General features: G+C 37.7%; 1 protein-coding gene across 4 annotated transcripts in view; it reads left to right on the top strand.

The window, feature by feature from the left end:
• Nucleotides 1-25,754, top strand: part of SESTD1 (SEC14 and spectrin domain containing 1) — a 152,511-nt gene that overhangs the window by 41,757 nt on the left and 85,000 nt on the right. For 3 of the 4 annotated variants that reach the window (XM_070802913.1, XM_019969984.2, XM_019969991.2), the window contains exons 2-3: nt 8,308-8,399; nt 12,738-12,846. In XM_070802913.1, the coding sequence (XP_070659014.1) occupies nt 8,345-8,399; nt 12,738-12,846 (164 nt within the window). In that variant the 5' untranslated portion in view covers nt 8,308-8,344. Of the gene's footprint in view, nt 1-8,307; nt 8,400-12,737; nt 12,859-25,754 lie in introns of those variants that run through there. The other variant, XM_070802921.1, reaches the window with a different exon arrangement.

A 25,754-nucleotide genomic window follows, 5' to 3' on the forward strand; every position in this document is an offset into this window, starting at 1 on the left:
AGGAGTCTGGGTTTCATGTTATTACTCAATGTGCTGTTCAGTGTTAGAACAGTGAATCTATGTTTATAGATCTCAGTTTCTGCTCTAGATTGAATTTTTGTATCCTTCCCAAAATTCATATGTTGAAAACTAATCGCCAGTGCGATAGTATTTGGGTAGGCCTGGAAAATCCCATGGACGGTGGAGCCTGATTGGCTGCAGTCCATGGGGTTGCTAAGAGTCGGACACGACTGAGCGACTTCACTTCACTTTACTTTTTAGAAGGTGATTAGTACACTTCTAAGAGAAACCCCGGGGAGCTCCCTTGCCCTCCCACCAAGTAAGGACGTAGAGGATGGCCCCCCAAGAACCAGGAAGGGGCCCTCATCAGACACTGGATCTATCTGTGCCTTGATCTTGGACTTCTCAGACTCTAGAACCATGGGAGATAAATTTATTTATAAGCACCCACGTTAGGGTATTTTTGTTTTAGCAGCCTGAATGAAACTGTGAAAAATAAATTTCTGTTGTTTATAAGCCATTCAATCTATGATATTTCTGTTATAACAGCCCGCGTGTACTAAGACAGTTTCCTTATCAGTAAGGTGAAAAAGTTGAAGTAGATGCCCTCTATGGTTCTAATCACTGGTTCTGAATCTATTTTTAGTTTTTGTCTGACCTTGGGCAAATTACTTAATTTCTCTGTGCCTCAGTCTCATCAGAAAAAATGGGGATATTAATGTAATTATGGCTTCCCTGGTGGCTCAGAAGGTAAAGAATCTACCTGCAATGCATGTAATTATGTTGTTTTGAGGGGGAAATTATGTTCTTGAAACTTGAAAAAAATGCCAAGATGTGTTAAGCTACTTGGAATATGTTTGTTCCCGTTTTAGTATGTTGTACCAAGAAGGCCTCAGTGGGAATGCTTTGGCTGTGGCCTCTGTGGAGAATCAGTGGTAGAAAGCTAAATAGTAGCTGGTGGAGGAAGGAAAATTGAGCTGTTAATAATAGATGCCATTGAGTGCTTACCATTCTAGAGTATACTAAACACTGCGCATGTATTAGCTCACCGAATCCTGGGTCTGATGAGTTAGATTCAGTGACTATGCCCATGAAAGAAAAGTTAAGGAATTGTCCAAACCACCTAGCTAGTAAGTGGCTCCTCCTAGTCACACCCTTGCCCTGGGGCATGATGTTTATCACTGCACCAGACCGCCTTTCTGAGAGAACACCTCCCAGGGACAGAGTCCCATGGCAGAAAGGTGTTCAGTGGGGGAGGACTCTGCTTGGGAAAGATACCTAGTATTGCTAGCAGGCCTTCTGAGGGAAAAAGAGGTGCTCATCTTGTATGTAGTTTTCCATATGTCTTGAGTTACTTGGCTGCATGTATAACTGTGATGTGACTGTTTAGTTACTGAACAAGTTAAGGGATTTGCAGTATGGTCAGTATTGTTTTTGTGTTTCTGGCTCAAAAATACATTGTTATGTTTTTTTGTTAATGGACTTTTTGTCTGATGGAAAATAACTTTCACATGTTCCACTGGCTTCTTTCTACTTGGGTAATGCCATAATAATTTCCATTTTGTGAATAGTTTTCCATATCTTTAGTTAACTTAGGTTTTTTAAACTTTTGTTTTGTACTATTACACATTTTTAACTTTTTTCCAGTGTGCTGTTTGATGTACCAAATATTTTCATTATATAAACAAAAATTAGGAACCGGATGATACTTTTATTCAGTCTGTTAGACAATTATATGTCTGAATTAGATTTAAAAGCCTGAGATTATCTCAATGAAAAGTATGTATGTCTTTGCTGAGTATATAATAGGAACACTTCTTTCTAGGATAAAGGTCAGTAGAGAACAGATTTAATGATGACCCAGAGAAATTTTGAGATAAAGAGAGGATGGGATCTAGAAATATGATTATGAGTTTGTTATCACGTGCTTCCCCTGATGATTGAGACAGACCTGTTCCGCAGCAGGTGGACTCGGTGGGCACATCCATTGCCCTGGGGAAGGAAGTGGTGCAGGCTTCTTGGAGCTCAGTGTGATACTCAGATGCAAAAGCTGTGCATGAAGAGAGTTCACTTCAGAGAGCTCTCGTATCAGGTAAAGACTCTGTAGCCATGGGGTACTCTAGAGCTGGGGATGCCAGAAATGTCTTTACTGGAATTCCATCAGCCTTATTCACTTCTCTAAAGTAGTATTCCTTTTGCTGCCCTGGTTTTGGCGAGGAAGGATTTACTTATAAATTAACATAGATAGGAAAAGCCAAAAATTTGAAAAAGTCATACAATAAAGGACCTTCTGAAGCTGAACCTTCAAAAAATGAAGGTTTGCAGTTGCTAAGGACTTGGTAGACTAGCTCAAGAGGTGAGGAAGTCCTTAAAGAACTGAGTTCCCTTTTGCTTTTGAACATACGCATGTCTGGCTCCTGAGAAGGGGCAGCAAGGGTGATGATGTAGGGGTACTTGCTTGTATTGTTTTTGAAAAGGGTTTTTAAGTGGCAGAATATCATTACCATTAGCTTTAAATTTTTTTTTAATGAATTTTATTTTCTTTTTAAACCTTACATAATTGTATTAGTTTTGCCAAATATCAAAATGAATCCACCACAGGTATACATGTGTTCCCCATCCTGAACCCTCCTCCCTCCTCCCTCCCCATACCATCCCTCTGGGTCGTCCCAGTGCACCAGCCCCAAGCATCCAGCATCGTGCATTGAACCTGGACTGGCATCTCGTTTCATACATGACATTTCACATGTTTCAATGCCATTCTCCCAAATCTTCCCACCCTCTCCCTCTCCCACAGAGTCCATAAGCCTGTTCTATACATCAGTGTCTCTTTTGCTGTCTCGTATACAGGGTTATCGTTACCATCTTTCTAAATTCCATATATATGCGTTAGTATACTGTATTGGTGTTTGTTTTTTTTTTTTTTTTGACATTTAAATGCAGTGTAGGACTTCTCATGTCCCATTGGACCTTTTCTGTAGAATTTTCTTGTCTTTTAAAGTAGGTTATGTTTTCATGGAAAACTTGGAACTTTTTCTGTTTCCTTCATCCCTTTCTTCTTTTCTTCCTCCCTCATGGAATAAACTCGGTCCTGACCCATCTGTAAAAATGGTGTCAAACGAGGATACTTCAGGTTTCAATTTTATTTAGAAGAATTACTGTTTTGGGTAGATCTGTACTGTTGTGAAAGTTAAGCATTTTATCATTTTCATTTGAAGTCTATCCCAAAAGCTTGGTTTTCTTTCAGAATTGTCAATGTTATTGTAAACCCAGATTAATAATCATACATTGGCACCTACAGTAACAAAAATGACACACGTTTTTAACTGTTGATCTGCTTTATTGATATATTTTTGTAAAGTTGAGTGATGCTTCCTTCTGCCTAATTTTACATATGGATATGTGGGCGATGTGCCCAGCTGGGCAATACTTAGTACTTCTGTGTGTGCTTACTTGTCTTCATCTAAGGTTGCTGTTGCTCTGTAACACTAGTTGAAAGTATTTGTAATCTGAATTTAAGGACAACTGTAGTATTTCTTCTGGAAATAGAAGGCGAAGGGAGCGAGCCTGCATTCTGATTTTGCTCATTGCCATTATGTGTCTACATGATGTAGACTCATTAGAGATGATTTAGTTAGCCTTCGGCTATCCTAATGGGTTTTCACTGGTTGTTAAAAATGCTCTTCGAAGAATAACTAAATTTTCCAAATAAACTGGTTGATTTATACTCATTGAAAGAGGAGTTCCAGTGCACCCATTCATATCATCAGTTACAATCTCCTATGAAGTGTAGTTTGCCCAGTCTTGATTAAAAGGCCCGAAATGCTCTTTGACTGCTGCTTAACACATCCTCTGCTGCCCTCTAACGGCTGCCCATTGGTAGAACCCATCGTGGTCCCCCTTAGCATCATAGACCTGCCTTTCTCCAGCATCTGGTGATTATGTAGCTGCTGGCTCCCTGGGAAACTGTCCCAGTAGAAGAAGCTGAAGGAGCTGCTTTGAAGGAAAAGTGTGCACATGTGATCTGTGATCACACCACGAGGTGTGGATGGTCAGGTAGCTGTGATGATGTTAGGACTCCTAGGGTGTGTGTCTCACTTTACTGTTAGTCACATACGTTTGTTCATTTGCTTGTTGATTCATCCATTCATCAATGAAATATATTACGAATGCCAAGGATATCCAGAGCATCTTGGCTTGATTCACTCTACTGCTGCTGCTAAGTCACTTCAGTCATGTCCGACTCTGTGTGACCCTATAGACGGCAGCCCACCAGGCCCCACCGTCCCTGGGATTCTCCAGGCAAGACCACTGGAGTGGGTTGCCATTTCCTCCTCCAGTGCATGAAAGTGAAAAGTGAAAGGGAAGTCGCTCAGTCATGCCCGACTCTTAGCGACCCCATGGACTGAAGCCTACCAGGCTCCTCCGCCCATGGGATTTTCCATGCAAGAGTACTGGAGTGGGGTGCCATTGCCTTCTCCATGATTCACTCTAGTAGATGCTTATTGTAGATTTGTTAAATGAGTGAATGAGTGAATAAATAAATATGAAAATAAATAGGACAAGTCTCTCCTTTGGGGAGGCAAAATATCACTTTAACTACTTAGTTGCCCCAGCTTTCCTTTTTTTTTTTTTTTTTTTTTTTACCTCTTCAAGATCTTGAGAAAGATGTTCAAACTAGAAGACAGATACAAATTTCCATTGAAACCTAGTCTCTTTATATTTTTCAGAATTTCTCAGAATTCATCATTTCTAACTGTAGACAGGCTGTTTTCAGATAGGATTTATTTTGCACTCAGGAATGAGAATTTACTTTGATATTTCTTGCTTTTGGTTGGTGGCAACATGCAGTCATGGTTGCACATTTTCCTATGTATTCAGCACTCTCCAAGGCATCTCACCTGCTATGAACTGGCTTTCTGCTTCCTTTATGAATAATAAATTGTGACTTAATTTATCCAGATTGTTTTAAATACCATATATGAAATATGACATGTTTGTGTTAAGCACTTTGTGAATTGTTGAATTTTTTGCTATTTTTTTTAGCCTGCTTCACTTGGCAAGTTTTTTTTAAAAACTTACTTTCCTTGCTACTTTCCATTAACTCATATCAGGTATATGCCTGTCATTGACTTCATTCCTTGTTACAGAAATATTTCACTCAGATATGTTTAGGTTCACCAAGTTTCTAGTGAAAAATCAGTGGTCTGGATCTACCCACTGGAGAAAAGTAGGAGCAGATACTCCATATTTAACATTTAACTGTGGTGATAGCAGTGGACAGTGATATTTTGCAGGATTTTCTCTTTATTTTGTTTTGTGTTGCATTAATAACCTGAACAATCTTTTTGGCCAACCCAATACGTTAACTATTTTATGAACTATATATAAGATAACTACAGATAGGCAGATTTAGTTTTTGTTTGTTTGTTTGTTTCTGATGACTGTGCTAAGGACTTGAAAAATCTTAAATGACTTCTGTAAAATTAAATTTAATTGGAACTAGTAGTACAGTAATCATGACTTTTCATTACCCACCTCTTTTATGATAACAATGAAAGATTGATGGAAAGGAGACTCTAGAAGGGAGGAATATATAAAAAGTAAACATTACAGCTTTCATCTCTTTGACTGCTTCACATTTTATTCATCAGTTTGATCTTGGCCCACACATCCAAAACCTACATTTCTCATTACTTTAGATTACCTTTTCATCACTATCAAGATGTTCTTTAGAGAAAAAGGCTGTTGGATTAAACGAAAATCAGTATTTTGCCATGCTGAGATGGTTTTGTGAAGTCATGGAAAGTGTAGATACTGCATCTATGTCTCAGGAGAGTGATGAAATGTACTATTGCTTCTGGATATTACAGTTTTCCAAGATAAATCTATACCAGAGATTGAACCATCTCCCTTTTGTGCTTTAAGTATGTGGAGAACACAGTGGTGCAAAATTTTGCACTTACTGGCATAAAATTGATAACCTGACTCGCAAAGCTCACATAACACAGATTTACTCAAAGGGTCACCTTCAGCTATTATTTCTTATGCCTTAAGAATTCCAGATATTCTTTTTTTCTTGGGTACTGATTAATTGATATTTTAAAGCTTTATGTATTTATCTCTGGCTGTGCTGCATCTTCGTTGCTGCATGTGGGCTTTCTCTAGTTGGGGTGAGTGGGGCCATTCTCTAGTTGTTGCAGGCGGCTTCCCGGCGCAGTGGTTTCTCTTGTTGCGGAAAATGGGCTTTAGGCACGTGGGCTCAGTAGTTGTGGCTCATAGGCTCTAGAGTGCTGGCTCATGAGCTGTGGTGCACGGGCTTAGTTGTCCCACAGCATGTGGGATCTTCCTGGACCAAGGACTGAACCCATGTCCCCTTCATTGACAGGCAGATTCTTTACCACTGAGCCACCAGGGAAGCCCTGATTTGTTGAGCTTTATTGTGACAAGGCTTAAAACGTCAGTGTTCATTCAGAATAGATAATAGCAGATTGTTGGGGGGGAACCCACAAAGAGCAATCGGTGGCATTGAGTGATTGCATATATGACCTACCAGACTGTAAGCTGCAGTTTTGCTTCCTGTACCAGTCAAGTTTCTCCATTGACTAAAAGAGAAGTCTGCTTTGATAACTTAAGCAGAAATGGATTTATTAGGAGAATGCTGTATAACTCACAGAATTTATGAGGCTCAGAAAAGTAGGAAGGACCCAAAGGTAGTTGAGAAGTTGTCTGTGCTTATCCCATAGGGAAAGTCTGGTTAGGAAGCCAGTTCTGTTGATACTTCTGTGACAAAAGTTGCTCCTGTAACTTCATTACTCCCTCATGTTTGAAATTCCTTTGTGAGGGCATCCCACTGACAGCCTCAATCAGCAGTTCTCTTTTTTCTAGGTTTCAGGGTGTCTCTGTGTTCAAAATTATTTTTTAAATAATTTTTAGTACGTCTTAATAATGGCCTTTCACTGCATTGACATTTGCACTGATGATACAAAAGCTAGACTCCATCTTGTTCACTTGGCCAAATGTCACTGGATATTTTCAGGCCTGTTTTATTGGTAAGGTGATGATGTGATATGAGAACAGTGTTACTGGAACCAGATTCCCAGGGTGTGAGTCCTAACATCTCCACTTAACTAGGTTTCAGATGTTGGGCCACATTTAACTTCTCTTAACTCCAGTTTACTTTTCTGTAAAATGGGATTAATAATAGTACTTACCTTACAGAAATGTGAGGAGTAATCAAGTTAATACAAGTGAATTAGAACAGTGTATGCCTTGTAATAACCACTTGCTAAATGTTAGCATTCATAATCATTATTATCCAATGTTCACATCTGATCTTTGACAAGCTGGTCACAAGAGAAAGGAGCTTAGACATGAGCCTGAGCTGTCTGGTTCTTGTAGAGCTGAAGAAAAGCCTCATCAGATCAAGATACTGATCTAGAAACATGAAGTACTACTATTTTAGGTTAAAAATGTAAAACATGAACTTTTCCCTCATTCTTCCTACTATTTGTATGTTACCCTGGGCTGATGTAGAACAAAAATGAATGGCCAAATTGCAAACAAATATTCAAGGATAAAACTTGAAGAGAACATATCATGTTACTTTGACAACATGTTTTCTTTTGTAGGCAGGTGCCAATAGTAGTGACTTTTCTTTTTTAGTTGTATATGCAAAAGCTGTAAAATACTATTTCTTTTCAAAAGACTACATTTTTTTCAGGGCAAGGCTGTGAATTGAATTTTTAGCTTTAGCTGAAAGCACAGAGCTTGAAATGGAATAGGTTTATAGCAAGTATTTGTTAAATAAGTAATGTTTTGGTTTTCCAGTACTTATAAAAGTTACATTTACACAATATTATAGTCTTTTAAGTGTGCAGTAACATGTCCAGAAAAACAATGTATGTGCCTTAATTAAAAATATTTTATTGCTGAAAACGGCTAACCATCATCTGAGCCTTCAGCGAATTGTAATCTTTTTGCAGTGATAACATCAAAGATCACTGATCACAGACCACCATTATAAATTAGTGATAGTGAGAAATAATAGTAATGGCGAGAAAATTTAGTAATAGTGAGAAACTTTGAAATGTTGCAGGAATTGCCAAAATGTGACACAGCAGTCAGGAAATAAGCAAATCTTGTGGAAAAATGGCATCAATAGACTTGCTTAATTACAGGGTTACCACAAGCGTTCAATTTGTAAAAAAATACAATAAAGTGAAGCATAATAAAAATGTATGCCTGTATATATTTCATAGAGTAATTATTGCTATGCAGTTGACATTTAACTTTCTGTGTTTTCAGAGAGGAAAATTTATTGGAGGAAGTTTACTGGAGTAAAATGGAGGCCTCAGTGATATTACCCATTCTGAAGAAAAAACTAGCTTTCCTTTCAGGTATGTTTCTTCTTAAAATTGGAAGTGTTTGATGTATAAACTTGCTTAATCTTGTTTCTTTGATAATGCAAAACTCCACTTCCTTTTTCTAGGAGAGTTCTGTTTTAAAGGTGTTTCTGAGATACCTGTTACTCAGAATGGATAGCGGTGCAAGCCAGCTCTGTCACTTTTGGTGCTTGGCAGGCCAGTTTTTATTCTCTTCTTTAATTTGATTAAAATGACCTCTATAAGGCAGATACCATGATGTCTCACTTCTCATATGAAAAATGAAATAATTAATACAGGCTGAGAATAATGACTAGCCAGCATCTGACTTACCGTTTCTGAAATACAGAGTAATTCATTTTTGTGATATCCTCTGTCCTAGCTTTTATCTTCCATCTTTCTAGGAAGAAGAGTTATGAAATATGGTACATGGTTTTCTCTTTTCACTACTTGAACTTGGTTTATACAGGCTTGAGTTTACCTTCAGTTATTAACCCAAAGGCTGCATCAACAAAGAAGAGACAGAGAGAAGCTTTGAGATGTTTTACTAGTGTGAAGGCAGTGGTAACACTGGGTGTAGCAACTTCATGGAATTTTGGATCATTGAGTAAATTTGCACATGCTGTAGAATAGGTACTGTGGCCCACCTGTTGAAGATTAGTTAAATTATTTTATTTTGTTTTTTCTGTCTTATTCTCTTTAGGTTTTATCAGAATTGTCTTGATATTGAGACTACGATGTCCTTTTTCAATGTATATTGTATCTCTGTGATTGGCATGTTTTTCTAGTGTACGTTATTTGGATCACACATCGTTTGGATTCTGTTGATGTCTAGCAAGCTTGAGGGGACAACATGGCTATGGCAGCCACGATCAGTGCTCACCAACATCTAGTCCTCTTCTTTCTGGGCACACGGAAGACTGTCCCTCCAAGATCCCTGCAGTCACACACAGCCACATGAAAACTTCCAGCCAGTGAAATGAGAGCAGACATGCTATATTTGTCACTTTCAGCCTGAAGCCATGAAAAACCTCTACACAACGCTAAGATTCTCTTTTCATCCAAGAACATGGAGGTCTTACATGGACTTCACAGACAAAAAGATTAAAGTGGTCTGAATTGCTGAGTCATCATGTGGATGACAGCTGCCTTGGAAAGTTGCCCAGTACCACAGAGGATTCATATAAATTTTTGTGTGCCAAGTAACTGAAAAAAAAAAAAAAAAACACCAAAAAAAAAAAATAATAAAGGACAAACATACTGAATTTCATTAGTAATATTGCTTCTCTAATATGTGTTTCTTTTTTAAAAAAATAAACTTCCTCCCTTATCAGTTGACACTTAGATGTTTTCTACATTTTTTTTTTATGGTATTAATGGTGTTGTAGGAAGCATTCTTAACAGTTTGTGAGTTTTGTGCAAGTTCAGCAGTATAAATTCCTCCAAGTGGAAGTATTAAAGAGAATTTACATTTAAATTTGTGTTATATCTAGTCAGATTGCCCTTTAAGAATATTGTTTCAATTGTTATTTCTTTTCTCCCATTAGTGTATGAAAATAGAATAGACCCACAGACGTAAAAATAGACCCACAGATTTAAAAAATAAACTTGCAGTTACCGAAAGAGAAAGGGGAGGGAGAAGTTTGAAATTTGGAATTAACAGATACACACTACTATGTATGAAATACATAAAGACAAGCTCCTACTGTGTGGCCCAGGGAACTATATTCAATATTTTAAAATAACTGTACTCTTGCCTGGAAAATCCCATGGACGGAGGAGCCTGGTGGGCTGCAGTCCATGGGGTCGCTAGGAGTCCGACACGACTGAGCAACTTCACTTTCACTTTTCACTTTCATGCATTGGAGAAGGAAATGGCAACCCACTCCAGTGTTTTGCCTGGAGAATCCCAAGGACGGCAGAGCCTGGTGGGCTGCCGTCCATGGAGTCGCACAGAGTCGGACACGACTAAAGCGACTTCACTTTCACTTTTCACTTTCATGCATTGGAGAAGGAAATGGCAACCCACTCCAGTGTTCTTGCCTGGAGAATCCCAGGAATGGGGGAGCCTGGTGGGCTGCCGTCTATGGAGTCTCACAGAGTCGGACACAACTGAAGCGACTTAGCAGCAGCATACGGGAAAATAATCTGAAAGAGAATAGATCTATATGTATATAACTAAATCACTTGGCTGTGTGTCTAAAACACTGTACATCAACTATATTTAAATTAAAAAAAATGCTTATTTGCCCATACTGTTGCAAAAAAAAAAATCTTTGTCAGTGATATTTTTGCATTCTTATTACACTTGTCTCTGCAGCATTTGACCCTGGTTACCATACCCAACTTGCAAGGATTTTTCTTCTTGGCATCTGCCTTCTTTTGTATTTACACTGGTGATTATTTTATTGTCCCTTAGTGAAAGCTGAGGGCATAAGGTTAAATGTAGTGCTAAATGTTAGACCTATCGTCTGCAGGCAATTTCACAGTGGTTTAGAGTGCTGCACTTCAGATATGAACCTTTTTGCAGATTTGGTTTAATGCAGGGATAAAGCTTAGTGGTTTTTGAGGAGCAGATGAAACTTTTCTGAACCCAGTCCCTCTTTCCTGACTTTCTCTGCTGCTGCTAAGTCACTTCAGTCGTGTCCAACTCTGCGACCCCATAGACGGCAGCCCGATAGGCTCCCCCATCCCTGGGATTCTCCAAGCAAGAACACTGGAGTGGGTTGCCATTTCCTTCTCCAATGCATGAAAGTGAAAAGTGAAAGTGAAGTCGCTCAGTCGTGTCTGACTCTTAGCGATCCTATGGACTGCAGCCTACCAGGCTCCTCCGTCCATGGGATTTTCCAGGCCAGAGTACTGGAGTGGGGTGCCATTGCTACTGACTGTTAATTATTTCAGTCAGTAATATTCAAGCTTTTTGAATAATAGACAAAAACTTTTCAAACCAACAAAGTCCTTCAGGGAATACAGTTTGAAAACTATGGGTGCAGTTCTTTTAAAAAAAAAAAAAGAAAAGAAAAAAACTAAACAACATATTCTAAACAAAAAACATTTGCACTAAGGCACTATTGATTATCTATTAAGTTAACCATTTGAAATTGCTGTTTATTGAGATTAAACAAAGTACTTGAATATCAGTAATTTATATGGTTAACCTGATAAAAGATCATTTATGTTTTGTACTTCGTCAGTTGTATCCATGTTATTCATAGGATGGAGAAGGAAATGGCAGCCCACTCCAGTATTCCTGCTGGAGAATTCCATGGTCAGAGGAGCCTGGCAGACCAGAGCCCACGGGGTCGCAAAGACAAGCAAAGACACGGGGTCAGACATGACTGAGCTACTAACACTACACTTTATTCCTAGGAGCCATTTTTTTTTGTTTTTGTTTTTTTATTTCACTTCTTTCAGTTTTTAGTGAAAGAGATCATATGAAATTGTTTCCTTTAGTATTTACTGGCTTTTACATTTCTAAAATTGTCATAAATGTCAGTTGGGTTAAAAGATGGACTTCAGTGTGAAAACCAGTCATGTGGGGAGCTTTGAAAGAAGCTATGTGTATATAAAGTACTAGTTATGTTTTCATGTTTATGGAAATCAATGAGGACGTGAACGTCCATGAAATGCACATACACTCCACTTCCTGGCCTTCAGGCTTTTGTAAGCAGGTCCTGTACACTCTTCTCAGCTGGACAGCGTTTTCCCTTTATTGCCTCATGAACAGAGAATCCTGTATGACCTTTGTGAGTTACCTCAGATCATTCCTTGTCACAGAATGCTCTTTTGGCTAGGTTTATAAATTCTATCCATTTTTCCTAAGTTTTTTAACTTTTCTATGTACCTTTATACATTTATTATGGCTCTTATGTTCTCCAATTTCTAAATCCCTATTTATAATATTTTATATTTTGTACAGCACAGCCCAGCAAGCTGTCATATTTCATACTATTATTTCTTATGACTTAAAGTTTTTCTTCCTAGATTGATTAGAAATTTATTTTGTTTTACTTGTAAATGCTTACTGTGCTGGGCACACAATAGGTGTTTGATGAATTGATTACAATCAAGAGTACACTGAATGGAAGAAATTAAACAAAATGGTAATTGCTATGTTTAGGTGAAGACTTCATGGGTGAATTTTTTTCCTCTTATTTTTTTTGTAAATTTTGTACAATTTTACTGCACTACTATAAGCATTTATAACATATAAAATAAACAGCCATTATATAGTTTTTTACTTATGTCTTAACCTTGAAATTGTTTTTGTAACTTCGAACTCAAGTATATATTATTCATTTAGTGCTTCAGTATCTCTTACATGTTAAATTTACATATTTTTTTCTTTAATAGGAGGAAAGGACAGACGAAGTGGCCTCATTCTGACAATTCCATTATGCCTAGAACAGACAAATATGGATGAGCTGAGTGTCACCTTAGACTACCTACTCAGCATTCCAAGGTGACTCTAAAGGTGTCTTTTTTTAAAATTCAGTATGTTTTCATTTACTTACTAATGATTCCTGCCATTGTTAAACTGTAGTTTGTTGTCTTATTTGCTTTTATTATCAGTGAAATTATAGTCAAAACACGAGAATCAATACTATATAATGCCATAGCAGATGAAATAAAGACATTTTATATTCCTGGTGCACTGAATGATAACAGATTTCTAAAATGTATGTGCTGTTACCTTTTAAGGAATACAAGATTGAGCGTCTGTCTATACACCATGTAATTTGAGAAAACTTAGAGAAGTGAATCTTGTATTTAGGAAGCCGTTTATATATAACTGAGCCTCTGGTGGCTCAGACAGTAGAGTCTTCCTGCAGTGCAGGAGAGCTGAGTTTGATCCCTGTGTTGGGAAGATCCTCTGGAGAAGGAAATTGCAACCCACTCCAGTATTCTTACCTGGAGAATCCCATGGACATGGGGTTGCAAAGTGTCAGACACGACTGAGCGACTTCACTTTCACTTTCTTTAGATATAACTATATAGATATAAATATATCTGTGTTTTTTAATATATTGGATGAAGGCTGTTTGGAGTTTAAAATGTTTTTTTAAAAATGCAAAAATGTTTATATTTTAATCCAAAGAGGTTGGATTTTTAATTTTTATATTTCTTGGGTGAAGACAAACCTTAACCCTTTGTATATGCTTGAGCCTACCCATCACTACAGCAGCGACAGACACACCCCTCCCCAGCTTCCCTTCCCACATGTGATATTTGGGGGCTGAAGTCGGACTGCACATTAGACTCATCTGGAGATTTTTTTCAAAATTTTTATGCCTGAGCATCCACCTCCAGAGAGTCTGATCCAGTTGTTCCTGGGAATCCTGCTTATCAGAAAAAAAAATTCGTTTAAGTTTCCCGGACAATTTTTATATGCAGTCAGAGTTGCAAACCATTGCAGTAATGAGGCCAGATTTTTTATGTGTGTTTGTAGAATGTAGAGGTGGTAAAAGGAACAAAGTTATCTCTTAAATAATGCTGGTAAGCTTCAGATGCATTTTAAACATTTTAGTCAGAGCAGACAATTCTTTATATCTTTTTCTTGTACTTGAATTATTGACATAATAAATTATTTAATTTTAAACCACTTTGCAGAATACAAGGTTAAAATTGTATTTTAGAACAGCTGACTTTAATCCCATCTGGTTCCAATATTGGTCTATAACGTAATGATTCTATTGCTGAATGTTTTTTCAGTATTAGAGGAACAGAGGTCTCCAGGTAAAAACTTTCAATTTTTTTGTTTTTGCTTTCTGGAAAGGAAAGTTATCAGACCTCACAATGGATTAGTACTAAATAACCTTGCTAATTCTCTGAGCTGCTGACTGCTAATTTATATTATTCTTCATTAGATTGTGAACTGCTTTTTAGGTAAACAACACTGGTTAAACATATAACTGGCAAATTATAAAAAAAAAAAAATTCATGGTTTCATAGGTGGTTAAAAGTGCTGAGGGAACTTAGAGACCATCTGAACCAACTGCCTTATTTTTCCATTTGAGGGGATTGAGACTCAGAAGTTAGTTACTTGCCCAGGATTACACAGTCAATTAGCAGTAGAGCTGGGGTTAGAATCCGCAGTTCCTGACAGCAAGCCAGAGATCTTCATACTTCAAATGAATAGAATACAGTGTAGTTGCATCTTACCTGAGGTGAGGTTCTAAAGTATAGAATGTAATGCAAAAATTACTGATAGTCAAAATCACCCTTGAAAAATGCCTAAGGAAGAATTAGAGACTTAGATGAACTGTTATTTTGTGAATATGCTAGGTTTTCTTCCAGCATTAGAACATGTCATGGAGACTAAGTTTCAGAAGACACAGTTGGCTTGTGGTTAGGTCTGTGATAAGAATGTGCATGCTGGTATATACTAGGATCACACTCAGCCTCCCAGGATGCTCATACTATACGAGGCACCGGGTTACTGAGGCTAAGGGACCAGCGGTTTCACTCATGTCTCCTTTCTGTTCACTCTGGGTGTGCAAACAAGAACTACAGTAGAGGGCAAAATAGCCTACACTATTTAAACATTCTCTTTCTCTCTTTCATTCTTGTATAGGTATGGTGGCTCAGCGGTCAAGAATCCACCTGCCAGTGCAAGACACCCAGGTGTGATCGCTGGGTCGAGAAGATCCTCTGGAGAAGGAAATAGCAACCCATTCCAGTATTCTTGCCTGGGAAATCCCATAGACAGAGGAGCCTGGCAGCCTACTATTCATGGGGTCACATAGAGTCGGACATGACTTTGAAACTAAACAACAATACTGTGCATGCTGAGGCCCTTTAGTTGTGTCCAACTCTTTGTGACCCTATAGATTGTAGCCTGCCAGGCTTCTCTGTCCATGTGATTCTCCAGGCAAGAATATTGGAATGGGTTGCCCTGCCCTCCTCCAGGGCATCTTTCTGACCCAGGGATCAAACCCATGTCTCTTAGTCTCTTGAATTGGCAGATGGGTTCTTTACCACTAGCTCTACCTGAGAAGCCCATGTATAATACTATTGCAGTGTAAATTATGAATCAGTTTCTGCATACATACACATACATACACCTGCCAGCTAACAGAGAAAATATAAGTTGAAATAAGGTGAAAGAATTCAATTTAGCAAGACAAAATAGAGATCTGGATACTTTATTTTTGATAATTGTTCTAAATTTTGACCTTCTCAAGTATTTGCAAATGGCTCTGAATTTTTAGCCTTCTGCTTTTCTGGACCAACCTCCTATAACTTTGGCTTTTAAAAACATAGTTGGCAACTTTAATCAGTACTTGCTATTTCATTAGTGAGCTCAAGTGTTTTCATTAGTGAGCTCAAGTGTTTTTGAGGTCTTCTTTGCAAGCCTGAAGAATAATTTATTAGGTGTAATCCTAAAAAGTGGTTTTTCTCCTTCAGAATGCCTACTATTCAAAACTACTTTTAATTTGTGTTATGAGAAGTTTCAAATATACAGAAAAGTTGAAGGAACTGTGCAGTAAACATCATTACGCCCATCACTCAGAAGCCTGCACCCTGTGTTGTGATACTTTATCACGTGTCTATGTGTTGATCCATCCCTCTTTCCATCCCAGAACTGTTTTAAGTTTACCCTATCAGATCAGGCTCAGCCTCGGGCTAGAAGGGTTTTCCTTTTTTTAGTATATCTGCATTTTTATGTGTGTGACTTGCTTGTTTCTCCAAGCCCCTGCTGTTAAAGTTTAGCTCCTTTCGATTGCTGATGTCTCCGGACAGCTTCAGCAATGTAACTAGCTAATGTGGCATCTTCTTTGTAGGAGATGTCCAAAAGGAGTCTGTCTTTGCAGTGAAAAGGTTAGCATTTTGAATATTACTAAAAGTTATTTAAAAATGGAAAGGAACTATTCAGTTTCTTATCTATGAAAGTTCAAGTCGCTCAGTTGTGTCCAACTCCTTGTGACCCCATGACTATACAGTCCATGGAATTCTCTAGGCCAGAATACTGGAGTGGGTAACCTTTCCCTTCTCCAGGGGATCTTCCCAAGCCAGGGACTGAACCCAGGTTTCCTGCATTGCAGGTGGATTCTTTACCAGCTGAGCCACAAAGGAAGCCCTTATTCATATTTTATGCCTATTTTAACGACCAGGGGCAGGGTGTGATACCTGCCTGTTTCAAATGGGTAACCCAGCACCACTGAAAATGAGAACATTTCCTTATTCTTTGTCACACACAGTTTGGCCCTAAAAGCTTGTTTTTTTGTTCCAGACTCTTGATCAGAGGGGCTGAGAAGAAAGGAGAGGTTCAGGTTCATCATTGACTTCCCAGGTGGCGCAGTGATAAAGAATCCACCTGCCAGTGTAGGAGACACAGGAGATGTGGATTGATCCCTGGGTTGGGAAGATCCCCTGGAGGAGGCCGTGGCAACCTACTCTAGTGTTCTTGCCTGGAAAATTCCATGGATAGAGGAGCCTGTCAGGCTTCAGTCCACAGGCTTGCAAAGAGTTGAACACAACCTAGCAACTGAGCACACTTTCATGACCTGAATATAAGTTTATGTTCAGGTCTTTGTGAAGTTCAAGACTAACTATTACTGCCCCATTTTCTAGAAAGGATTTTTAATGAAAAATAATATAGACTGAAACCGTTGGACCAACCTGAGTGCTAAATTTTAGGAGAGGTAAATGGAGTTTTTCATTTGTTTTTCCAGCAATTGCTGTACATTTTAAAAATAAACAACATGATCAGAAATTGAATCCATGATTCAGAAAGCATAATCAAATTCAAGATTCCCTTACGGAGGTAGAGACATGACATATAAATTAATTTGCAAATCTTTTCATTAAAAAAGTAAATACTGAGATTAGCTTTATCTTATTTTTTTTAATTTTATTTTATTTTTAAACTTTACAATATTGTATTAGTTTTGCCAAATATCAAAATGAATCTGCCACAGGTATACCTGTGTTCCCCATCCTGAACCCTCCTCCCTCCTCCCTCCCCATACCCTCCCTCTGGATCGTCCCAGTGCACCAGCCCCAAGCATCCAGTATCGTGTATCGAACCTGGACTGGTGACTCGTTTCATGCATGATATTATACATGTTTCAATGCCATTCTCCAAATCTCCCCACCCTCTCCCTCTCCCACAGAGTCCATAAGACTGATCTATACATCAGTGTCTCTTTTGCTGTCTTGTATACAGGGTTATTGTTACCATCTTTCTAAATTCCATATATATGCGTTAGTATACTGTATTGGTGTTTTTCTTTCTGGCTTACTTCACTCTGTATAATAGGTTCCAGTTTCATCCACCTCATTAGAACTGATTCAAATGTTTTCTTTTTAATGGCTGAGTAATACTCCATTGTGTATATGCACCACAGCTTTCTTATCCATTCATCTGCTGATGGACATCTAGGTTGCTTCCATGTCCTGGCTATTATAAACAGTGCTGCGATGAACATTGGGGTACACGTGTCTCTTTCCCTTCTGGTTTCCTCAGTGTGTATGCCCAGCAGTGGGAGTGCTGGATCATAAGGCAGTTCTATTTCCAGTTTTTTAAGGAATCTCCACACTGTTCTCCATAGTGGCTGTACTAGTTTGCATTCCCACCAACAGTGTAAGAGAGTTCCCTTTTCTCCACACCCTCTCCACCATTTATTGCTTGTAGACTTTTGGATCGAAGCCATTCTGACTGGCGTGAAATGGTACCTCATAGTGGTTTTGATTTGCATTTCTCTTATAATGAGTGATGTTGAGCATCTTTTCATGTGTTTGTTAGCCATCTGTATGTCTTCTTTGGAGAAATGTCTATTTAGTTCTTTGGCCATTTTTTGATTGGGTCATTTATTTTTCTGGAATTGAGCTGTAGGAGTTGCTTGTATATTTTTGAGATTAGTTGTTTGTCAGTTGCTTCATTTGCTATTATTTTCTCCCATTCTGAAGGCTGCCTTTTCACCTTGCTAATAGTTTCCTTTGTTGTGCAGAAGCTTTTAAGTTTAATTAGGTCCCATTTGTTTATTTTTGCTTTTATTTCCAATATTCTGGGAGGTGGGTCATAGAGGATCCTGCTGTGATGTATGCTGGAGAGTGTTTTGCCTATGTTCTCCTCTAGGAGTTTTATAGTTTCTGGTCTTACATTTAGATCTTTAATCCATTTTGAGTTTATTTTTGTGTATGGTGTTAGAAAGTGTTCTAGTTTCATTCTTTTACAAGTGGTTGACCAGTTTTCCCAGCACCACTTGTTAAAGAGATTGTCTTTAATCCATTGTATATTCTTGCCTCCTTTGTCAAAGATAAGGTGTCCATATGTGTGTGGATTTATCTCTGGGCTTTCTATTTTGTTCCATTGATCTATATTTCTGTCTTTGTGCCAGTACCATACTGTCTTGATAACTGTGGCTTTGTAGTAGAGCCTGAAGTCAGGTAGGTTGATTCCTCCAGTTCCATTCTTCTTTCTCAAGATAGCTTTGGCTATTCGAGGTTTTTTGTATTTCCATACAAATTGTGAAATTATTTGTTCTAGCTCTGTGAAGAATACTGTTGGTAGCTTGATAGGGATTGCATTGAATCTATAAATTGCTTTGGGTAGTATACTGATTTTCACTATATTGATTCTTCCAATCCATGAACATGGTATATTTCTCCATCTATTAGTGTCCTCTTTGATTTCTTTCATCAGTGTTTTATAGTTTTCTATATATAGGTCTTTAGTTTCTTTAGGTAGATATATTCCTAAGTATTTTATTCTTTCCATTGCAATGGTGAATGGAATTGTTTCCTTAATTTCTCTTTCTGTTTTCTCATTATTAGTGTATAGGAATGCAAGGGATTTCTGTGTGTTGATTTTATATCCTGCAACTTTCCTATAATCATTGATTAGTTCTAGTAATTTTTTGGTGGAGTCTTTAGGGTTTTCTATGTAGAGGATCATGTCATCTGCAAATAGTGAGAGTTTTACTTCTTCTTTTCCAATTTGGATTCCTTTTATTTCTTTTTCTGCTCTGACTGCTGTGGCCAAAACTTCCAAAACTATGTTGAATAGTAATGGTGAAAGTGGGCACCCTTGTCTTGTTCCTGACTTTAGAGGAAATGCTTTCAATTTTTCACCATTGAGGATAATGTTTGCTGTGGGTGTGTCATATATAGCTTTTATTATGTTGAGGTATGTTCCTTCTATTCCTGCTTTCTGGAGAGTTCTTATCATAAATGGATGTTGAATTTTGTCAAAGGCTTTCTCTGCATCTATTGAGATAATCATATGGTTTTTATTTTTCAACTTGTTAATGTGGTGTATTACATTGATTGATTTGCAGATATTGAAGAATCCTTGCATCCCTGGGATAAAGCCCACTTGGTCATGGTGTATGATCTTTTTAATGTGTTGCTGGATTCTGATTGCTAGAATTTTGTTAAGGATTTTTGCATCTATGTTCATCAGTGATATTGGCCTGTAGTTTTCTTTTTTTTGTGGGATCTTTGTCAGGTTTTGGTATTAGGGTGATGGTGGACTCATAGAATGAGTTTGGAAGTTTACCTTCCTCTGCAGTTTTCTGGAAGAGTTTGAGCAGGATAGGTGTTAGCTCTTCTCTAAATTTTTGGTAGAATTCAGCTGTGAAGCCGTCTGGACCTGGGCTTTTGTTTGCTGGAAGATTTCTGATTACAGTTTCAATTTCCATGCTTGTGATGGGTCTGTTAAGATTTTCTATTTCTTCCTGGTCGAGTTTTGGAAAGTTGTACTTTTCTAAAAATTTGTGCATTTCTTCCATGTTGTCCATTTTATTGGCATATAATTGTTGATAGTAGTAGTCTCTTATGATCCTTTGTATTTCTGTGTTGTATGTTGTGATCTCTCCATTTTCATTTCTAATTTTATTGATTTGACTTTTCTCCCTTTGTTTCTTGATGAGTCTGGCTAATGGTTTGTCAATTTTATTTATCCTTTCAAAGAACCAGCTTTTGGCTTTGTTGATTTTTGCTATGGTCTCTTTTGTTTCTTTTGTATTTATTTCTGCCCTAATTTTTAAGATTTCTTTCCTTCTACTAATCCTGGGGTTCTTCATTTCTTCCTTTTCTAGTTGCTTTAGGTGTAGGGTTAGGTTATTTATTTGACTTTTTTCTTGTTTCTTGAGGTATGCCTGTATTGCTGTGAACTTTCCCCTTAGGACTGCTTTTACAGTGTGCCACAGGTTTTGGGTTGTTGTGTTTTCATTTTCATTCGTTTCTATGCAAATTTTGATTTCTTTTTTGATTTCTTCTGTGATTTGTTGGTTATTCAGCAGCGTGTTGTTCAGCCTCCATATATTGGAATTTTTAATAGTTTTTCTCCTGTAATTGAGATCTAATCTTACTGCATTGTGGTCAGAAAAGATGCTTGGAATGATTTCTATTTTTTTGAATTTACCAAGGCTAGATTTATGGCCCAGGATGTGATCTATCCTGGAGAAGTTTCCATGTGCGCTTGAGAAAGAAGTGAAATTCATTGTTTTGGGATGAAATGTCCTATAGATATCAATTAGGTCTAACTGGTCTATTGTATCGTTTAAAGTTTGTGTTTCCTTGTTAATTTTCTGTTTAGTTGATCTATCCATAGGTGTGAGTGGGGTATTAAAGTCTCCCAAACGCCAAGTAAATTCCACAAAACAACTTCTGAATGCCGGCAGAGGACATCAGGCACCCAGAAAAGCAACCCAAGTCTTTGAAAGGAGAGAGAAGAAATACAGCTCCACCCACCAGAACACGGACACAAGCTTCCCTAACCAAGAAACCTTGACAAACCACCTATACAAACCCACACAGAGCGAGGAAACGCCACAATAATGACAACTCCACAAACTGCCAGAATACAGAAAGGACACCCCAAACTCAGCAATTTAAATAAGATGAAGAGACAGAGGAATACCCAGCAGATAAAGAACAGGATAAATGCCTACCAAACCAAACAAAAGAGGAAGAGAGAGGGAATCTACCTGATAAAGAATTCCAAATAATGATAGTGAAATTGATCCAAAATCTTGAAATCAAAATGGAATCACAGATAAATAGCCTGGAGACAAAGATTGAGAAGATGCAAGAAAGGTTTAACAAGGACCTAGAAGAAATAAAAGAGAGTCAATATATAATGAATAATGCAATAAATGAAATTAAAAACACTCTGGAGGCAACAAATAGTAGAATAACAGAGGCAGAAGATACGATTAGTGAATTAGAAGATAGAGTGGTAGAAATAAATGAATCAGGATAAAAGAAAAACGAATTAAAAGAAATGAGGACAATCTCAGAGACCTCCAGGACAATATTAAACGCTACAACATTCGAATCATAGGGGTCCCAGAAGAAGAAGACAAAAAGAAAGACCATGAGAAAATACTTGAAGAGATAATAGTTGAAAACTTCCCTGAAATGGGGAAGGAAATAATCACCCAAGTCCAAGAAACCCAGAGAGTCCCAAACAGGATAAACCCAAGGCAAAACACCCCAAGACACATATTAATCAAATTAACAAAGATCAAACACAAAGAACAAATATTAAAAGCAGCAAGGGAAAAACAACAAATAACACACAAGGGAATTCCCATAAGGATAACAGCTGATCTTTCAATAGAAGCTCTTCAAGCCAGGAGGGAATGGCAAGACATACTTAAAGTGATGAAAGAAAATAACCTACAGCCCAGATTATTGTACCCAGCAAGGATCTCATTCAAATATGAAGGAGAAATCAAAAGCTTCTCAGACAAGCAAAAGCTGAGAGAATTCAGCACCACCAAACCAGCTCTCCAACAAATACTAAAGGATATTCTCTAGACAGGAAACACAAAAACGGTGTATAAACTGGAACCCAAAACAATAAAGTAAATGGCAACGGGATCATACTTATCAGTAATTACCTTAAACGTAAATGGGTTGAATGCCCTAACCAAAAGACAAAGACTGGCTGAATGGATACAAAAACAAGACCCCTACATATGTTGTCTACAAGAGACCCACCTCAAAACAGGGGACACATACAGACTGAAAGTGAAGGGCTAGAAAAAGATTTTCCATGCAAATAGGGACCAAAAGAAAGCAGGAGTAGCAATACTTATATCAGATAAAATAGACTTTAAAACAAAGGCTGTGAAAAGAGACAAAGAAGGTCACTACATAATGATCAAAGGATCAATCCAAGAAGAAGATATAACAATTATAAATATATATGCATCCAACACGGGAGCGCCGCGATATGTAAGACAAATGCTAACAAGTATGAAAGGAGAAATTATTTCTTTTTATATTTCAAAATTTTACATCAGAAGCATGTTTACTTTCAAAGTATAAAATGAAATTTGTTTCAGTTCTATTACACAAAGTATGATAATAGATATTGAGACTGCCTGTTTTTTAAAAGGGTTTCCCAGGTGACTTAGTGATAAACAATCCACCTATAATACAGGAGACTTAGGTTAAATCGCTGGCTGGGAAAGATCTCCTGGAGAAGGAAATGGCAACCCACCCCAGTATTCTTGCCTAGAAAATTCCATAGACAGAGGAGCCTGGACGGCTACAGTCCATGGGGTCACAGAGAGTCGGACATGACAGAGCCACTGAGCACGCATGCATGTGTTTTAGAAACGTGTGACAAAACATATATATCAGTGTTTCTCAGCCACTTTTTGTTACTGTTGTCTTTGTGAGGAGCCCTTTTAAACAGTTTTTCCTATTCACGTCTGCTTGATGTCATAGAGTTCACTGTTTAATCAGTTAGTTATTAGATTGCAAAGTTATGTTTTCTTTATCCCCATATCCACAATGCCAATAAAAATGATTTGGATACCTTAGGTGTTTCTTATGTGGATACTGAAGGAACCAACCAAAATGAAGTCATGAAAACTACCCAAAATACATCATAAAAGGAGCTATAACAGCTGGGTAGTTCTTATTTAGAATAGTGAAATTATAATTTGAATCCCATATAGGTAGTTGCACAATTGCCAGAATTCTATGGACTGTATATTCTATGCATTCAGAATGAAAAAATATCTTTGGGCATTTTTATTGAAAGAAGATCTTATAGAGAATCTAAATTTACAAAAGAGTTAGAAGTTGAGGCTCACAACCTTTTCTGCTCATCCCTGCCTTCTCAGACTCCACTTCTACTGCAGTGGCCCCTTACAGAGCACTTAGAAGATAACTTGAATATGTATGTAACACTGATTGGTCATTGGTTTGTCTTAGACTTTAGAAAGCTCAGTATAGTCTGCGAGTGTGCCTTGGATGGCTCTTCTCTATTTCTGTTTTTTATGGGGCATGCTTCTAAGAAAGTTTGAGCCAATGCCTTCCTTTCCTCCTTAGCAAAAGCAGTTCCGGCAAATGAAGTATAATTGTGTTGACCTATTGTAGTTAAGTGCTCCGGACATGCTTTATGCTGTTGATGAGTGCTTTTTAAAGATTAATTTCATTTGTTCAATGACTATGTATTGAAAACTTACATTGTCCCATTTTAAAATGTGAGAGCTAAGTTAGCATTTCCTTTCTTTGCCATGAATTTTTAAATGTGTTGTCTTTTCTTTTCCCTTATGCTTCAGTTCACGTCAAGGGAGGCTTAGTTGTCAGGCTGGGCTAGTACAGCAGTATCCAGGCTAATTTCTCTTATCTCCAGTCTCTCCCCCATTTGTACACAAGAGCAAAATTAATTTCGCTAAAACAACAGTTCTGTCATCCTTCTCAGTTTTCTAGACCTCTTCTTTCACACAATGAACTTTAATGCAATAGTCTGTTTATTTTGTTGATACAAAGTGCAGACATTGTTCACCATGCTTTGTGAAGACAAAAAAGACTATGACTGCACTCTCGATGAGGGTCTTTCAGTCTTCTCAACTGCTCTGCCAAGACTTTGTGTGGTTTAACCCACCCTTTCAGCTCCTGTTTCTTGAGTGCTTATTTATCACGCAAGACACTTTTATAGCACTTGCATTAACTCAGTCTTCAAAATAATGATATTATTTCTATTTCATACATGAAAAAATTGAGGGCAGAGAGATTAAGAAATTTTCCCAAATTGATGAGGTTCCTTTGCTTATATTCCTCTTGCTCTGTTTCCTTTTGTGTTAATTTTCATTAGCTGCTTATATAGGTATTTGCCAGAATCTGCCAGCATTTCTTCAGACTTATAGCACTTGCCGTTTCTGACTCTTAAGACATTCAATCATAATGTGTTTGGTGATAATTCTTGAACTTTTCCATTTATTTGTCTTATATTTTAAAACATTTCAAAGGTGTATGTTGCTTCCCTTGTAACATTAAAAAGGTAATGTCAGTGAACAGAGATTGGACACTAATTAAAATACTTGCTCCCCACCTTTTCATCTTTCTAAATGATCTTAAGCTTCTTCATGGGAGAAACTGTCTTACGTATTTTTTCATAGCCCTGTGCAGTACCTCATACTTAGTGATCCATAGCCAGTGGATGTGGGTTTCTGCTCTTATCTGACTACTTCACTTTCTTCAGAGGTCTTTGTACTCAGGCTGACTGAGCATTCTCACAGCATCACACGTTTTGTTGGAAAAATCAATCATGTAGAAGTTGCAGCTCAGTAGAAGCCATTTTGTCGGAAACAACTCTGTCTAGGCTCATCTTGCTTTCCTTTGAGAACACTAAATTTGAAATGGACCTGAGAATTTACTTATGGATGATAAAGTGCATTAGTTTACTTATGGATGATTGGGATGCATATGTGAAAAGAATATTCTGTACTTAAAGAAATAATAGATAACAGTAAGTCATTTAATTCTCGTAACAGCCCTATTAGATGATCACTGTTTTCCTTGGCTTGCCCTGTCTTACATATAAGGGAACTGAGGCTTAGAAAGTGTGTGGAATTTAAGTATCTTGATCAAGAACCTGTAGCACATTAGGATTTGGACCTGGTGGCCTAACTAAAGCCTGTGTTTCTAGTCACTGTTGTACTCGCCTCTGTTATAATCACAATGCCATTGCGATTGAAAACTCTAATAATCATTTACATTTAGCCTGCATCTATTACAACTTAGAGTTGACATATAAAGATAACTGTGGTGAACCTAGTGGAACATAATGGAAATCTTTCAGATCTTTTTTGTTTTAATATTTTCTTTCAACCATGTATTCAAGGTACATTTAAAATCATAGCATTTTCCTAGCTCACAGGGAAATTGTTGGTCATCCAGTTATAGAATCATGGAATGTCAAGATTGGAAGGTACCTTAACAGTGATCTAGACCAACATCTTCTATCATCTAGACTAACACTGTACCCATACCTAAATCCTCTCTATAGAAATGCTGCCAAGTAATTGCCCAGATTAATCTAATTCTGTAGAGTCACCATTTATAGAAGTTACCTTTCTGTTTCTCTCAAGTTTTGTTTTGTTTTTTTTTTTTGAAATT

This window comes from Bos indicus, chromosome 2, assembly GCF_029378745.1.
Source record: "Bos indicus isolate NIAB-ARS_2022 breed Sahiwal x Tharparkar chromosome 2, NIAB-ARS_B.indTharparkar_mat_pri_1.0, whole genome shotgun sequence".
Taxonomy (NCBI): domain Eukaryota; kingdom Metazoa; phylum Chordata; class Mammalia; order Artiodactyla; family Bovidae; genus Bos; species Bos indicus.